At 33.8% G+C, this 18,567-nt stretch overlaps 1 protein-coding gene across 1 annotated transcript; it reads left to right on the plus strand.

The window, feature by feature from the left end:
- The first annotated feature begins 13,208 nt into the window (after positions 1 to 13,208).
- On the plus strand, positions 13,209 to 17,475 carry LOC111986264 (uncharacterized). The gene is made up of 5 exons (XM_024017898.2): positions 13,209 to 13,475; positions 14,864 to 15,091; positions 15,196 to 15,702; positions 16,957 to 16,990; positions 17,309 to 17,475. The coding sequence occupies exons 1-5, from the start codon at positions 13,209 to 13,211 to the stop codon at positions 17,473 to 17,475; spliced, it is 1,203 nt and encodes a 400-aa protein (XP_023873666.1).
- The last annotated feature ends 1,092 nt before the right edge of the window (positions 17,476 to 18,567 follow it).

Here is an 18,567-nt window from a genome sequence, read left to right on the forward strand (position 1 = left end):
TGACTTCACAAGTACTGATTTCATTTAACACTCAGTGTTCTGTATCAAGGTAAATTACATGGCACTTCATGATTTCATTTAAATTACAATTATGTATGTTTAAGAGTCAAGACAAAACTAAGAACTGATATAACTATAAGCATTTGAAAGAAATTGTCCTTGGCAAAAGTTCTTAAATCCATAAACAATAAAGATAAGAGGGACAAGATGTAACTAAAGATCGAAATACCTATAAGCTCCTTCAGCACAATAACAGAGCAACCTCACTAAATTCTTATGCTGAACACGTCCAATTGCTTCAACTTCAACCTTAAACTCCTTCTCAGCTTGTCCTCTAAAGCAAAAAAAATTACCCCAATTAAGCTTTCTCTGCCATAACCCCCACAACACAAAGCACATGAAACACTGGTTCAACACATAATCCACACCTTAAACTCTCAAAGTTATAACAAATCAACAAACAAACATAGTAACAAACATCCATCTGAACTAACACATTAAATCCCTAATAGGGTTCATACCAACAAAAAGCAAAGTATTTAAAACTAACACCCCAAGTAACAAAAAGATTAAAAATCCATAAATATACTCAGTTTCATAAAAAAGCAACAACCAAACATAGTAACAAACATCCAACTGAACTAACACATCAATTTCCCAACTGGGTTCATAACAACACAAAGCAAGGTAATTGAAACTCACATCCCTAGTAATTAAAAGATTAAAAATTTATAACAAAGAAAAAAAAAACAAAGAAAGTAACAATCATCCAACTAAACTAACACATCAAATTCCCTAATCTTTAAGTTTTAAGTCATTTGAAAAAGATCCCTTCAATTGGTTTTCATATGTTCTTATTACATATTAAAAAATAAATCATTTGAACAAAATGATAAACCTATATCATAAACACAAAATACAAAAAAAGAGGGATGAAAAGGGAAAAAAAATTTACCTGATCTGAGACTAGGAAGCCGAGACTGAGAGGCTCAGAAGACTCATGGAGTGAAGAAACTAGGAAGATTTTGAATCTTTGATGTAAAGGAGTAAAGGACTTGGTTTGTTTCAAAATAAAAAAGACAAATTTTGAAATCAGTAGAGACTAGAGAGACTAGAGAGCAGAGAGAAAGGTGAGAACTCAGAGAAGACCAATTTATAAGAGAGAGAGAGAGATGAAGGTTAAGACTTGACAATTAGCCAAGTAGAGAAAGGAAATCTGATTTGGTTTTTGATTTGAAGTGTAGCCGAGACTCGGGCATGGGGAAGTGATTCATGACCATGGTAGAGTCTTGAAACCCTAAACCATGATTCATGACCATGGGCATGGGGAAGTGAAAAATTTGCATTTGGTTTGAAGTGTAGCCATTCCATATCTTCAGACTTGAACAGAAGCTTTTATTTCAGTGGAAACTATGTGATATGAGCTTTTTTATGCATGGAAACTGTGGGAACAAGTGGTTTTAGGGGGATTCATGTATTGCACGGCATGCAATACCTAGGGTATTGCACGGCATGCAATAGTTTCAATCCCAACCGTTTATTTATTCCAACACATAAAAAATTGCAGTGCATTTAATACGGTGGTAGCAGCTTTTCCTTAGATATTTTTGGGTTCTCTTCCTTCTCGTATGTTCATGATGTACATCGCTATCACTGGGGCTTCTATGGAGGTTACTTTCATTGTTGGAGTACATATCTGAGTGATATCTATCATATCCGAGGAGGAATTCCTCCTCGGAACGTCTTCCACTTATTTCTTATTTAGGAGACTCTAAATTGGAACCCCTCATAACTTTTTATTCCTCCTCGGACATGGCAACGTTCTCGGATAAGGCCCAATACATAATTATGGGCCCTTATTCGTACAATTTTCATTAAACCAAAAATAAATAAAAAGCCTCTGAGCATAGACACTAGTATTCCATAACTATCACCCATTTTTTCAAGTTGCTTAAAATTAAATTGGCAATTGTGTTTGTTTTTGAAAAATTAGTACAATTAGAAACCAAGATTTAAAACATTAATAAAATTGGTCCTAAAAAAACATTAATAAAATTGAATGCCACTTGAACTAATGACACATAATGATATGCACATGCTCAAAGAAGACCTTTCTTTTGGATGAAAATTTTTCATTGGCTTCTAATCATTCGCGCATAGGCCATGCTCAAAGGCTCTTATATATTATTTTCCTCAATATTGAACTTTTATATGTTTTTAGGAGATCAAAATTATTGATAAAAAGAAAATTCATAGGTATAAATTTAGAAAATTATAGTTCCAACTTGCAAAATAAACCGATGAGCACACATGCAAAGAAGAAATATATAACACTTTCAAAAGCCTCCAATTGAGTAATTAATGTAACATACTTAGGAACCATACTTAACCTAAAAGCTTATGCCTTTTATATCAACAAAAGAATTTAGATTCCACTAGTTACTAGATTGAGGATTCTCCTTGATTTTTAATATCAACACCTTCACAAGTTGGTGAGGTCAAAATAAAGACACCTCAATGACTGTATCAACTTCAAAAAGAATGCAGGTGTTGCTGGATTTCTTGAATGTTTTGATTGTGGTAATACGAGGTTTCAGTGGTGGTTTGGCTTTAATGTGGAAGGCTGACATTACCGTTGATATCCAAGCCTATTCTAGATCTCATCATCATATATATCTTGACAATATTTGTGAATGATGGTATGTGAAAATGGTACTTAACGTACGGGTTTATACATGTTTGTCTAGAGACGCATAGGGATAACGAGACCTGGGCACTCCTAAGGTTTCTAGCCTTTGAATCCACACTCCCATGCATGGCTATGTAGAGGGGATTTACAAAGATGGAATAAAGCAACCTTTAGACATTTACAAATACAAGACTCGAGAGGAACTGAAACAAATTCAGGAGAATATGGTTTCTTATAGGAATAGTGAGACACAGTCAATGAACTCACAGCCAGATTAGATGAGCTTCTCCATCAAGAGAAATTCAACTTTATAAGTGATACTAAAGCATTAAAGTTAGATAATAATGCTTCATTATGTGGGGTATGGATCATATGTAATAATTAGGCAATAGTTCAAAAGTGAAATAAAAACAATATCTAAAGAAGAAAAATGCATTTTTCTATCACACAAAAAAATATGTGGTTGATTTACGTCTTTATGGTTACACATATCATTGGAAATATTTGATCAGTAGACTCAAAATTAACATGCAACTCAAAAACATTAATCGAAATGCAAATCTTTTTTTTTTTTTCTTGACACTGAGTAGTTCTACTTGAAATTTTGATTGTAGCATTCCTAGAGCTCGAACATGGCCATGTGAAATACATCAAATCTGCTGGGTGATGAATTCCATTTAAAGCTTTTTTGTACCTGATTAAAAAAGAGTACAAATTTAATAAAATAATGCATTTACCATATACATATGCAACCTTTGGTGACATAATTTTAACCTAGCTAGCACAATCAAATTAATGAGGACAATGTTAGAATTAATGCATGGCACACACAGTCATGCCAAGCTAAGAATTTTTTAAGGGGAACAAAAGAATGTAAATGAAGCAAAAATATGCATATAAGCTGGATCAGTGTTAGAATAATGTTTTTTACCCTGAGCAGGTTGGAATGCAATGTGAAGGAATCAGAGGCTTTTATCCTATGAAAAAGATTGTGGAGCTGGTAAGTATCATTCTTTTCGATTCTTAGAAAAAACTTATCCCAGTCCAATGTCCTTTTGAAGGGCAAGCAATTGTAGGTTGACAAGAAAACTAAAGAAAGATGCACAAAAATCATAGAAAAGCCATTAAAAGATAATAAGTTAGAAAATTGTATATATAAACAACAACAACAACAACAACAAAAATGGAAGAAAATGAAGGCATACCTGGCATGCATCCATCCAATATTGATTTAGTTATACAAGCAGTGGTAATTTGGGATCAACCAGAGCATACACAAAGCATTGCATCCTTTTTGGTTATAAAAATGAGTTTGGCTTCATAAGATGCTCTGTAATATACAAATTACACATAAATCACTACTAAAGACTTGAATAGACAAAATCTTGATGATAAAGAAAAGTTTGCACGGATAATAGTAAGAGTTTGTATAATAGCTAGGAAAACCTTTTAGGTATATAAAGAGGCGGGAGTAAGATTTCATTGGATGCAATTTTAGATTTACAAACAACTTGGATTGCATCGTCGTTGTTGGAAGTAGCAACATAAAAGTGTTGATTGGCTTGTGTTTGATTCCAATACCGAAAAGGGTATTGCATTGAGTATTGAGATGTTCGCTGATGCTAATGCTGATGCATGGGGCAAGATTTGTGCAAAGAAGACATGTTGTTATGTGAAATAAAAGAGATGGGCATAACAAAGAAGAGTTGAGCATTGTGAGGGTCATCAGTGGTGAAGAAGTGACTTTGCTTGATATTCTTGAAGAAGAAGAAGTCGCCTTCGCATTCGGTCCCATTCATTATTTCCTCCATACCCACCCTGTAACTCATGTAATCCCAAGGATAGCACTTGTTGAGGACTTCATCTATAGGGTATGCATACACCTTGAACTCCCTCTCCATGCCCTTGAACTTCAAAGCAAAACGTCCAGGATGGTGATACACATCATATTGCAGATGTGATCGCTAATTATGAAACAACAACAAAATCAAATTAAAGATAACAAGTACTGATCAGAGCTAGCACTCAAGATTCAAGAAAGAGAGATAAAGTGTCATAGAGTATTATATAATTAAGTACATACTAAACGTACCACCCATGGAAATTGAATTATAGTATCGGGGTTACTGAATAAGTAGAAAGCAACTGTGCAGAAGCTCAGGATCAGAGAGAGACAGAAATAGAATATTCGCTTCTTTGTCTGACATTCCTCATAGCCTATGCCTAGTTCTACAAGGTAAACCCCAAAGCCTCCGTCTTCATCATCGAGGAAAAGATCATCTTCTAGGTGTGGATTGGGTAAAGGGTCGTTTTCATGTGGAATACCATTGGGAAGTGGAAACCTAAGGTGTGCCATGGTTGAACCTGGGGTGAGTTGGGTTTCTTGGAGCAGAGAAACTATAGGGGAGTATTGGTTTCTTGGTGAGTGAAAGAAAGTTGTTAAAATCAGTTGTGGGAGCGGGAGGGAGATACTTCGTTTTAAATATTTGATGATATGGTATTTGGTTACCTGGGTGACAGGAGGTCAGGATTGGACTAACAGACTTAAGAGGCCTACACTACATGTGGGCAGCATTCTAAACCATCCAAAGCAAAGGAACAGCCCAATCCAAATAACTCCCCACCCTCTCAAAAAAATTACCTTTTTTTTTTAAGATATAATAGAGTTCAAACATATATCATACACTTTATAGTAATTACTCTTACTATCACGCTAATTTTGGGTGTAGACAAGGTTCTTACATCAAATTTCTCATTTGATGATAAAAGATTTTACTAGTTCTAGTTAAACAAGATTAATATGGTTCACACTCTATATCTTAACTAAATAGTAAAAAATAATATGAGATGATGAAGCATCACATTATCATACTCCAAGAATACCTAATAATTTTCCTTTTGATTTACCTTAGTCCTACCTTTGAATGGTCATGAATAGAAATCTTTTGTCCCACTTTTTGTGTTCCACTTTTTACTCTACTAATCACAACTCTCTCTATACATTTTTTTTCCACTTTAAAATTTAGCTATTTTATAAGAAGAGGAAAAAAAAATACATGAAAAGTTATTATTGATGGAACATAAAGTGGAAACATCATCATTCATTCTCTTGTTAATGTCTTTACTTTCAATGTTTGTTTTCCTTGTTTTAATTGGGTTCAACTTACCCATTTCCCTCTCTCTTATGTGTGTGAGTTTGTTTCTATAAATTTAAAAAAAAAATTAAAAAAAAAAAAGGTAATTGTCTCACATTGCTTAAGAGAATATGTTATAGTTAGTATAACTTGTCTCATCCTCCTTAAAAGATACCGTGGTTTTTTTAATGAAGTTTGTGTAGTGCTTTTATATTAAAACTTATCTCCCTTTCTCTTGTGTGTGTGTTTGTTTCTCCCAAAAAAAAAAAAAAAAAAATTAGAAACCAAGATTTAAAACATTAATAAAATTGGTCCTAAAAAAACATTAATAAAATTGAATGCCACTTGAACTAATGACACATAATGATATGCACATGCTCAAAGAAGACCTTTCTTTTGGATGAAAATTTTTCATTGGCTTCTAATCATTCGCGCATAGGCCATGCTCAAAGGCTCTTATATATTATTTTCCTCAATATTGAACTTTTATATGTTTTTAGGAGATCAAAATTATTGATAAAAAGAAAATTCATAGGTATAAATTTAGAAAATTATAGTTCCAACTTGCAAAATAAACCGATGAGCACACATGCAAAGAAGAAATATATAACACTTTCAAAAGCCTCCAATTGAGTAATTAATGTAACATACTTAGGAACCATACTTAACCTAAAAGCTTATGCCTTTTATATCAACAAAAGAATTTAGATTCCACTAGTTACTAGATTGAGGATTCTCCTTGATTTTTAATATCAACACCTTCACAAGTTGGTGAGGTCAAAATAAAGACACCTCAATGACTGTATCAACTTCAAAAAGAATGCAGGTGTTGCTGGATTTCTTGAATGTTTTGATTGTGGTAATACGAGGTTTCAGTGGTGGTTTGGCTTTAATGTGGAAGGCTGACATTACCGTTGATATCCAAGCCTATTCTAGATCTCATCATCATATATATCTTGACAATATTTGTGAATGATGGTATGTGAAAATGGTACTTAACGTACGGGTTTATACATGTTTGTCTAGAGACGCATAGGGATAACGAGACCTGGGCACTCCTAAGGTTTCTAGCCTTTGAATCCACACTCCCATGCATGGCTATGTAGAGGGGATTTACAAAGATGGAATAAAGCAACCTTTAGACATTTACAAATACAAGACTCGAGAGGAACTGAAACAAATTCAGGAGAATATGGTTTCTTATAGGAATAGTGAGACACAGTCAATGAACTCACAGCCAGATTAGATGAGCTTCTCCATCAAGAGAAATTCAACTTTATAAGTGATACTAAAGCATTAAAGTTAGATAATAATGCTTCATTATGTGGGGTATGGATCATATGTAATAATTAGGCAATAGTTCAAAAGTGAAATAAAAACAATATCTAAAGAAGAAAAATGCATTTTTCTATCACACAAAAAAATATGTGGTTGATTTACGTCTTTATGGTTACACATATCATTGGAAATATTTGATCAGTAGACTCAAAATTAACATGCAACTCAAAAACATTAATCGAAATGCAAATCTTTTTTTTTTTTTCTTGACACTGAGTAGTTCTACTTGAAATTTTGATTGTAGCATTCCTAGAGCTCGAACATGGCCATGTGAAATACATCAAATCTGCTGGGTGATGAATTCCATTTAAAGCTTTTTTGTACCTGATTAAAAAAGAGTACAAATTTAATAAAATAATGCATTTACCATATACATATGCAACCTTTGGTGACATAATTTTAACCTAGCTAGCACAATCAAATTAATGAGGACAATGTTAGAATTAATGCATGGCACACACAGTCATGCCAAGCTAAGAATTTTTTAAGGGGAACAAAAGAATGTAAATGAAGCAAAAATATGCATATAAGCTGGATCAGTGTTAGAATAATGTTTTTTACCCTGAGCAGGTTGGAATGCAATGTGAAGGAATCAGAGGCTTTTATCCTATGAAAAAGATTGTGGAGCTGGTAAGTATCATTCTTTTCGATTCTTAGAAAAAACTTATCCCAGTCCAATGTCCTTTTGAAGGGCAAGCAATTGTAGGTTGACAAGAAAACTAAAGAAAGATGCACAAAAATCATAGAAAAGCCATTAAAAGATAATAAGTTAGAAAATTGTATATATAAACAACAACAACAACAACAACAAAAATGGAAGAAAATGAAGGCATACCTGGCATGCATCCATCCAATATTGATTTAGTTATACAAGCAGTGGTAATTTGGGATCAACCAGAGCATACACAAAGCATTGCATCCTTTTTGGTTATAAAAATGAGTTTGGCTTCATAAGATGCTCTGTAATATACAAATTACACATAAATCACTACTAAAGACTTGAATAGACAAAATCTTGATGATAAAGAAAAGTTTGCACGGATAATAGTAAGAGTTTGTATAATAGCTAGGAAAACCTTTTAGGTATATAAAGAGGCGGGAGTAAGATTTCATTGGATGCAATTTTAGATTTACAAACAACTTGGATTGCATCGTCGTTGTTGGAAGTAGCAACATAAAAGTGTTGATTGGCTTGTGTTTGATTCCAATACCGAAAAGGGTATTGCATTGAGTATTGAGATGTTCGCTGATGCTAATGCTGATGCATGGGGCAAGATTTGTGCAAAGAAGACATGTTGTTATGTGAAATAAAAGAGATGGGCATAACAAAGAAGAGTTGAGCATTGTGAGGGTCATCAGTGGTGAAGAAGTGACTTTGCTTGATATTCTTGAAGAAGAAGAAGTCGCCTTCGCATTCGGTCCCATTCATTATTTCCTCCATACCCACCCTGTAACTCATGTAATCCCAAGGATAGCACTTGTTGAGGACTTCATCTATAGGGTATGCATACACCTTGAACTCCCTCTCCATGCCCTTGAACTTCAAAGCAAAACGTCCAGGATGGTGATACACATCATATTGCAGATGTGATCGCTAATTATGAAACAACAACAAAATCAAATTAAAGATAACAAGTACTGATCAGAGCTAGCACTCAAGATTCAAGAAAGAGAGATAAAGTGTCATAGAGTATTATATAATTAAGTACATACTAAACGTACCACCCATGGAAATTGAATTATAGTATCGGGGTTACTGAATAAGTAGAAAGCAACTGTGCAGAAGCTCAGGATCAGAGAGAGACAGAAATAGAATATTCGCTTCTTTGTCTGACATTCCTCATAGCCTATGCCTAGTTCTACAAGGTAAACCCCAAAGCCTCCGTCTTCATCATCGAGGAAAAGATCATCTTCTAGGTGTGGATTGGGTAAAGGGTCGTTTTCATGTGGAATACCATTGGGAAGTGGAAACCTAAGGTGTGCCATGGTTGAACCTGGGGTGAGTTGGGTTTCTTGGAGCAGAGAAACTATAGGGGAGTATTGGTTTCTTGGTGAGTGAAAGAAAGTTGTTAAAATCAGTTGTGGGAGCGGGAGGGAGATACTTCGTTTTAAATATTTGATGATATGGTATTTGGTTACCTGGGTGACAGGAGGTCAGGATTGGACTAACAGACTTAAGAGGCCTACACTACATGTGGGCAGCATTCTAAACCATCCAAAGCAAAGGAACAGCCCAATCCAAATAACTCCCCACCCTCTCAAAAAAATTACCTTTTTTTTTTAAGATATAATAGAGTTCAAACATATATCATACACTTTATAGTAATTACTCTTACTATCACGCTAATTTTGGGTGTAGACAAGGTTCTTACATCAAATTTCTCATTTGATGATAAAAGATTTTACTAGTTCTAGTTAAACAAGATTAATATGGTTCACACTCTATATCTTAACTAAATAGTAAAAAATAATATGAGATGATGAAGCATCACATTATCATACTCCAAGAATACCTAATAATTTTCCTTTTGATTTACCTTAGTCCTACCTTTGAATGGTCATGAATAGAAATCTTTTGTCCCACTTTTTGTGTTCCACTTTTTACTCTACTAATCACAACTCTCTCTATACATTTTTTTTCCACTTTAAAATTTAGCTATTTTATAAGAAGAGGAAAAAAAAATACATGAAAAGTTATTATTGATGGAACATAAAGTGGAAACATCATCATTCATTCTCTTGTTAATGTCTTTACTTTCAATGTTTGTTTTCCTTGTTTTAATTGGGTTCAACTTACCCATTTCCCTCTCTCTTATGTGTGTGAGTTTGTTTCTATAAATTTAAAAAAAAAATTAAAAAAAAAAAAGGTAATTGTCTCACATTGCTTAAGAGAATATGTTATAGTTAGTATAACTTGTCTCATCCTCCTTAAAAGATACCGTGGTTTTTTTAATGAAGTTTGTGTAGTGCTTTTATATTAAAACTTATCTCCCTTTCTCTTGTGTGTGTGTTTGTTTCTCCCAAAAAAAAAAAAAAAAATTGTGTTTGTAAGGTCACAATTTGGCTCCCAAGCCCAAAGGATGGATGAACTTAAGCCTAAAGAGCCCCAATACAATGAATTTGTGGAGAATGCGTTGGAAAACTGGGCTTTAATGAGTCAGATAACAAATAAAATGGATCAAGATGATAAGAAAATGAAGATATGCTAGTTTAATTTAAAGAAAATCATCAGCACAATCCGAGAAGATCAGTTCTTATATATTTTTCCTCAAGTTTGATTACAAATTCAACTTTTGATTGCTACAGTGTTTTTCTCTTAATTTCTCAATCCCTTTCTCTTAGCGCCTCCCTTCTATTTTATACTATCCTCTCCCCTTTATGTCTACCATCCACGTATAGATTAGATCGCTAGTGTTGATCCATGTCACATCAGCACCTTTCTGAAGTTTCTAGGGAGTAGTTGTAAGGCTGATAATTACTGTTCAGGTATCACTTCCTCATTAATGCAACCAGAGAGTTAGCTGCAGAGCATTCAATACGGTAGTAGTAGCTTTTCCTTGGATATTTCTCAGCTCCCATTTGTCCTATACATCCATAACGCATGTCTTTATCAACAAAATTTCCTAGAATATCACCATGAATGACAAAACACACTTTATGACTTCTGCCTCATTTAGCCAAGGAGATGCTCCTCATCAGCTTACCCTCTCCTACCTTCTCATTCGTAGCTTGCTCAGGGATTCCTGAGTCTTACATCTTTATTACTGTTTATCTGTATTCGAACCACAAAGCGTCCTCGAACAAGGCCCAACATATATTCTTGGGCCTCTTATCCCTACAGTGTTCAACTTATTTACATTATCTTCTCACACCAAATATAAATTATCTATTCCTCTTTTTGTGTTCCACCTTTTAATCAAAATTCACTAATATATATATATATGAAACGTAATTTAAAAAAAAAATTTAATTACATAATTATAATATTATTTTATATAAATGGAGAATAAAACTTTTGCTTTTTTGGGGTTCACACGTCAATTTTTAAAACTTTTGTTTTTTTGGGTTTTTTCCGTGAAAGATCATCATTTCTTTGACAGGGTCATATATAGAAAGCTACTAAACAAAACAAAAAAAAAAAAATATATATATATATATATATATATAAAGAGAAGTTGGATTTGGGAATGCTTTTGATTTTACCTCACTTGCAGACTACATAAACCTCCATCCCAAAAAAAAAAATATTTCAAAACTAACAGAAAAAAAAAAATATATATATATATATATATATATATATATTGTTTTTTAGTTCTCATAGTTTATTTTGTAGCTCTTTAAAGTTTAAATATAAATTATCCTAAAAAAGGCGCATTGATTCTCTCACAGTTTTTTTTTTTTTTTTTACACCAGCTATTTCATGTTTTAACTTTTAAGTATGGATATTAATTAGAAAATGTGCACAATAGACGTTATATATACGAAATGTACAATAACAAATGTAAAATACTAATATTTTCCATAAAAAATTTAGGGTTAGTATATTATAAATTTGGAATTAATTTAGGGTTAGTGTACTATAAATATTCAGGATTGTATCATTCGACACAACATTTGATTGGAGATTAATGAAGATGATAAACTAAATATTTGGTCTAAAATAATACATATAGGGATGCAATTTGTTTCAAGACATTTTCACCTCTCATAGACTCATAGAAATATATTTTCCTTCTCCATTTGATATGTAGAACTATATTAATGATCACAACCTTTATTTTTTCCTATCCTATCTTATGATGTCAGCCAACCCTTTATGAACTAACTGTGGGTGCACCATCTTTTACTTCTAGTCATTTCTGCTACTCACTTATGGTAGTGTATGCTCTATTTTTGTGTTTTTGTAATATATTATTTCAATCCAGTTCAGCTGTGGTATTGGCTCCTTTTCTATGCTGACTTGATTTTTGAGTTCCCTTTGGTTGGCATGCAAAACGTAATGGAATTTGTTTCCATTGAATATAGAGGCCTCTCTTGATCAAGAATTCACTGTCTCACTTATAAATTATTAAATTAACCCACACTCCAACCATAGATGGATCCTCTCTTTCTAAATAAACATTGTGTCAACATCTTAAATAGGCATGCCTTGTGCCACAACGCAGTAAAGGTAGCAACTACTTGTGTGCAAAATTTATTTATTTGTTGTCAGGGATTCTTCTGTATTACAGTTATCTTAGCATGAACCTTGACATTGCCAATTTCTTATTATTCACATTTAAAAAAAAGTTAAACTAATGTCTTTAGAGTTGTGATCAAGTATTATTAGAATAGAATTTCTTCTCTCTCTCTCTCTCTCTCTCTCTCTCTCTGCGTGCGTGTGTGTTGAAATTGCACATAGATGGATCCTCTCTTTCAAAACTAAATAAACATTGTGTCAAGTGTCAACATCTTAAACAGGCATGCCTTGTGCTTTAGCATGAACCTTGATGTCACCAATTTCTTATTATTCACATTTAAAAAAAAAGTTAAAATAATGTCTTTAGAAGTGTGATCAAGTATTATTAGAACAGAATTTCTTAATTCTTTTTATATAATTAATACAGTGTTCTCTCTCTCTCTCTCTCTCTCTGTGCGTGCGTGTTACAACCCAAATCCATATAATATGTTTCAGAATGGCACCCTCTCTCTATGTGCATTGGTAATAATCTTTGACAGATTTATAAAATTTAAAATAATAAAAATTTGACAGAATCCAACTAGCAGTTGGTGCTGCAGTACAAGAGCCAGTTCATTCCATATTGCTGTCCGGGTGGAAATAATTGATGCTTGAACCATAGAACTGCCTCTAATTCTTTCTTCGCTATGGGCTATTATTTCTGCTGTACCATCAAACTAGAGGTTGATGACAGTATCTGCATGAGAACTAATTAAGTCCACGAAATCAAATTTTACCTTTATTTATTTATTTATATATTACCTATCTCAATATTCTACTTGAAATGTGAAATAATAAGCTCCACCTTACAGCTTCAAGGAGTGCCAGGATGGTAAGTGAACTATTTAGGACTCGGCTTCAAGATGGATATGTTTCATATCGGTGGGAGAGGAGGATGCAGGAGTTTCTATCAGTTCCCTTTTCCAGCTGCTTTCTTTCCATACTTCTCCTTCCTAAAGCTTCAGATGAAGGCGCTTCTCACTACAATGACTTGGAAGACACGCTTGCTAGCGCAAATGCATGGCTCAATTCATCTCAGGCCTCTGGAGTTCCAATAGTCTTCATGAACGTGCAGACTGAGTCACTGCTTACAAAGGTAAACTTCTCATCTCAAAAGCAATAGGACTGAAACTTTTGGATTGTTTTGGTCCTGTAATGAGATATATAAGCATTCTGCAGTAATTAACCTTTGGTGGTATTATTAATGGCTTGCTGTTGTGAATTGGGTGCAATAATTTGTTTGTTAACACAAGGTTAAAGAAGAGAAAGAAGATAATATGACACAAGAAATTTACATAGTTCGGCAATATGCCGAACGTCCATGGGAGGCGACAAAATAATTTTCACTATAACTTTGTAGATTATAACAATAACTTGAAGACACTTTCACACAAACCCAAACCCCAAATACACCCTTAATTTTCTCACAAATAAATAGAGAACCCCCTATTATATTTAGACAAATTGCAAGACACTAACTTCTTATACTCTTGTGCAGACACACAAAAAAAGTTACTTTGCTATCTCCGTGGCTCACATTTTTGCTCTCATTTTGCTCTACCTTTATTTATAGCCAAACCTTCAGCTGAAATATCAAAAGTTTCAACACACCAGAGACTTCTATTGTCAAAGATGTCAACAATAGTGGCCAAGCATTTATTGTCAATGAAGTCATGTATTTCGGCTAGAATGATATTTGGTAAATTCAGTGTAGTTCCTTGCCCTTTCTAGACAATTCATGAATGCCATGGAGTCATACATTCACACATAAGCATGCATCCATTTATTGCCTATGGATTCATAGGCATGCATCCATTTATTTCCTACGGATTCATACATTTCGGCTATGCATGAATATAGTTCGTGATGTTCCATGCCGTTTTCTTTGACAATTCATACAAGATAGCATTTAATGCTTGCTTGAAGTGTTAATCCACCGACATTAAAATTCAAGCCATTTCAACACTTGCCTTTATACTTTGCATTGTAAAAAGTATGATGTGTAATGTATTACAGCTTCATGTTTATACTTCGACAAAAATAGTGAAGGATAAGTCACAGAATGTTTTTTAAAATTTCCTAGTAAGTTTCTAAGCAGCAATCCAGGGTGATGTCAAGGCTAATTCTAAAATAGATTACTAAAAGGAGGGAACAAATATCATTGTTTCTCAATTGAAACTGACAATGACCATTTTTGAGCTCCAAAGGTAGCCACATCATGGTTAAGCACTATCTTCTTCCACCTTCCTTGCCAAATGCCATCCTTTATCCATGCAGTTGCTTGATAGATTCTGATGCTGCCATGTCCAAAAACATTTTAAAGCTACAAATTTCTTAAGATATTTTGGAATAATTCTTGGTATAATACATACAATAGGATATCTCTTCAATAGGAGAGTATTATCTTTAATTTTTATTAGACAGACTATGTAATCTCGTTGATCCGCTAGTATCGTATGACAGTTAACTATATTCATGTCACAGATCTCTGGAAAAACAGCTTCTTCCACAGTGAATGCAGGGTCCTTATCTGATTTGTCTAATCTTGCAAATGCAAGCCTATATGGTTTTGAGGATTACCACGGGTTAGACATTGGTGTTGTTAGAGCAGTTCGTCTCTGGTATGCTTCTCTTGGAGGAGAGTTTGCAATTGAAATCAAGCTAAGAGAAGACGACACAAAGCTTGGATTCGCTATTAGCCGCACAGAAGAGGTTTGCTAGCTTACTCTAGGCCCTGAGGATATGCTGATGCTATAGTTAGTTGGATTTATAACTTCTCAAGGCAATTTGCTTATATTTTGTTTGTTAACTGACAGGGATTTATTTTCATCTCATCAGTTATTGATGATGATGAAAATGCACCTTCGACCCGGTCAGGGCTACACAATTTGTATAAAGAAGCTACAAACTCATCTAGGCTGCTGGTGGTCTCAAGAGTTGCCAATCAGAAGGTCCTACCATGGATAGTTTCATCAACGGGAGCAATTCGATGCTTTGACACTGTTTCACTCAGCCAGAAGCTCTCATTGCTCCGGCATGCCAAGGTTCCAATTACCATTCATGTGTTGTTGTGGGATAGAGCATTGGCTGTACCAAGTGGTGCCAACAGGTCTAGAGATGCTACCCCTTCTGTTATGCAATTACCACCTGAAGTTCAATTGTCATGCCGTCCTGATGAGAATCAAATGCAGCTTCTGCCACCTGAAGTTCCTAGTGGTAGTAGTAGCGTTGTTGGTGATCATGGACCAGAAATAAGGCTTGAGCGAGACACGGCTGGGGAATCCTCCTTTAGATTCCATGATTTTGCACTTGCAAACAATTGGGTATGATTCTGGTTTTTCATTTAAGGTGCTTTCTTTTGTTAATGGTTGTAAATAGAGAAGTTTCAAAACTAGGCATGTAATGTGGTAGAAATTGCTTGACTTAGAAAATCCAGAATAGAAAGTATAGAACCAGAAACAACACGACAAAACTACAAAATCAGAATATTTAATTGTAAGTCATTGCCTTCTTATGTGGGTGCTTGCATGTGAGAATAACTATGTGAGTATGGTAAGTGGAAATTTTTATCTTCTTTTGCGTCTTCCCCTCCTTTCCTCTATTCCTTTCCCTTCCTCTCCATCCAAACACTGTAATGCGGTGATCCTTAATAACTTTGAAAAGGCCTTTTCAAGGTCCCTCGTGAATTTACACCACCCATTGCCTAACAAGAAGGAAAATACTTTTAGAAATTTGACGTGTGGTCAAGCCCATGAGCTCTCGTTACAAAAACTCGAAACTTGTGCTTTGAAGGGGCTAGTGCATTACAAAATGTAACGTGCATGAAGCGTGGCATGTCACCAATGGTTGTGTGGGCTTCTAAATGGGCTAGTTCCATGGTTTTAAAAACCAGACCGGACCAGCCGATCCGACCAGATCAACTGGGAACCGGCCTTTAATCCAGTATAGTTATGGCTAAAAGCCGGAAATAACTTAAAAACTAGAAAAAATTGAAAACTGGCTCGTTCAATTGGAGAACCAAGAATCGGCATGGTCGAACCGGTTACTAATTTGTTGAGATTTTTTATCCTACTCCAGCCTAAAACTACATCGTTTTGGGCTTTTGGCTAAAAACTAACCCTAAGACTCACTAAACACTCTTATCTCTCACGCCTCACATCAGCTCATCTCACACCTCTCTCAAGCTCTCTAGCTCACTCAACTCAAGCTCACTCTCTTTGAAATCATGAATATCCCTCACTCTCTCTGCCTCATTCTCACGGTCTCACCTCACGCACACCTCTGAATTTTTTTTTCCCCTTCTCATGCTCTCAACTTCTAAAGCTGTGAAGTGTTCCATTTTTTCTTTTTTCTTTTTTTCCTTCACTCTCACGGTCTCGCCCTTGCCCTCTCTGCTCTCTGCTTCTTGGTGTCGGGTAAGATTCTTTTCTTTTGTTATGATTACTTGATTACTTGATTTTGTCATTTTGATTTTGATTTTCTCAGTTTTTTTTTTTCTCTCTCGACTTCATCAGGTAATAATTAATGTTCTTTTCTTTTGATTTTGATCATTTTCCCTCTATTTTTTTTTCTCTCAGCTTCATCTCAGGTTCTCCTTCCATGACTTCACTGGTAAGTGGCAACTTCAATTATTAGTTTACAATAGCATTTTAATTTATTTGTGTATATTGTGGATTTGATTTGCAAAGCATTATTATTTGTGAAATATAGTTTACAGAGTATTATACTATTGTTTGTGTATATTGTGTTGATGAATTTATTTGTTGATAAAATGGTTGCTGCCAGTCTGAAATTATTGACTATTGTTTGTGTATGTTGTGTTGATAAAATGGTTGCTGTCAATCTGAAATTATTTATTTATGATTTATGAGAAATGATTATTAGAATCGTTATTTCATTTATTATTCTTTGGTTTTGGAATTTGTATAGATATGGACAATGAAGTGATTGAGGATGATGATGACATCAATTTGAAATCATTTGGTGATGAACTTGATGCTCTTCCCGGAGTTAGAGATAAAAATAATCCTATTCAAGTTGAAGATGATGATAATGATGCTGATTATATTGATTTCAATTTTCTTCATAACAAATGAGGCTTGGGTCTAGTTGTTTGTTTGAAACTTTAAAACTTATTTGCTATTTAGATGTAATGAACTTTTTTGTTATTTTCCATTTGGATGTAAATGTAATGACTAATGAACTTATTTATTTGGTTTTGTTGAAAGTTTATCATGTTAAGGATGATTTTTTTGTAATATTATTATGTTAAATTCTTTAAAAAGATGTTATATACTTATATACTCGTATTTTTTTTTTAAAGGAAACATATTTATTACTATTGGTTTGTTAGTTTTAGTATATTAAAAAATTATTAATTATTTGTATAATTTAAATAAATAATAATTAAATTATTTATGAAGTCACTGGTTTGACCATTAGTTGGACCCCAGTCTGACCATAAAACTGATAATTAGCTCCTTTTCCAGTTCTTTCATCGTACCGATTTTTAAAACCATTGCTAGTTCATTATAGAATCTTCATTAGTTAATGTCCTTGATCACCCAACTGCTATTTAGGAAAATTGGTCTCCTTCCTCCCTCTTGTAAGTTTAATTGATATTTTAATGTATTTTTCATGCTTCTTAAACTTGCTCCAATAGTCTGCAACCCTTGCACTATTTAAGAAGTCGAACAGACAAAGTGAACTAAATTTTGATACCTTACCATTTTTATCCAAAGGCTAAAATCTTAGAGCATTCGTATCAATCTGTCTAAAATTTTCCTTTTATTTTACCATAACAACTAACTTTTTCTATTTTACAAAACCACTTTCCAATGTAATTGGATAAAATTTAATGATCAAAGAAAAAAAAAATAATAATAATAATAACTTAAAACACAAAACTAAATCGTATCAACCTAAATTAGAGTTCTAAAAAGCACAAAAATGTATCAACCTAAAGCAGAGACGCAATAAAAATAAAAATCCACCAAAACATTGAGAGAGAGAGAGAGAGAGAGAGAGAGAGAGAGAGAACTTTTTGTGTGAAAGATAACTATGCAAAGATTTTTTTTTCTTTGCAATTATTCCTTACCGATCATAAATAGTTAAAAACCACAATTAACTAAAACACAATAATTAAAACACCAGTATATAGACCTTCGTGTGTTCTAACAAGTATTATT

The sequence above is a fragment of the Quercus suber genome, unplaced genomic scaffold (assembly GCF_002906115.3).
Source record: "Quercus suber isolate HL8 unplaced genomic scaffold, Cork oak 2.0 scaffold_252, whole genome shotgun sequence".
Taxonomy (NCBI): domain Eukaryota; kingdom Viridiplantae; phylum Streptophyta; class Magnoliopsida; order Fagales; family Fagaceae; genus Quercus; species Quercus suber.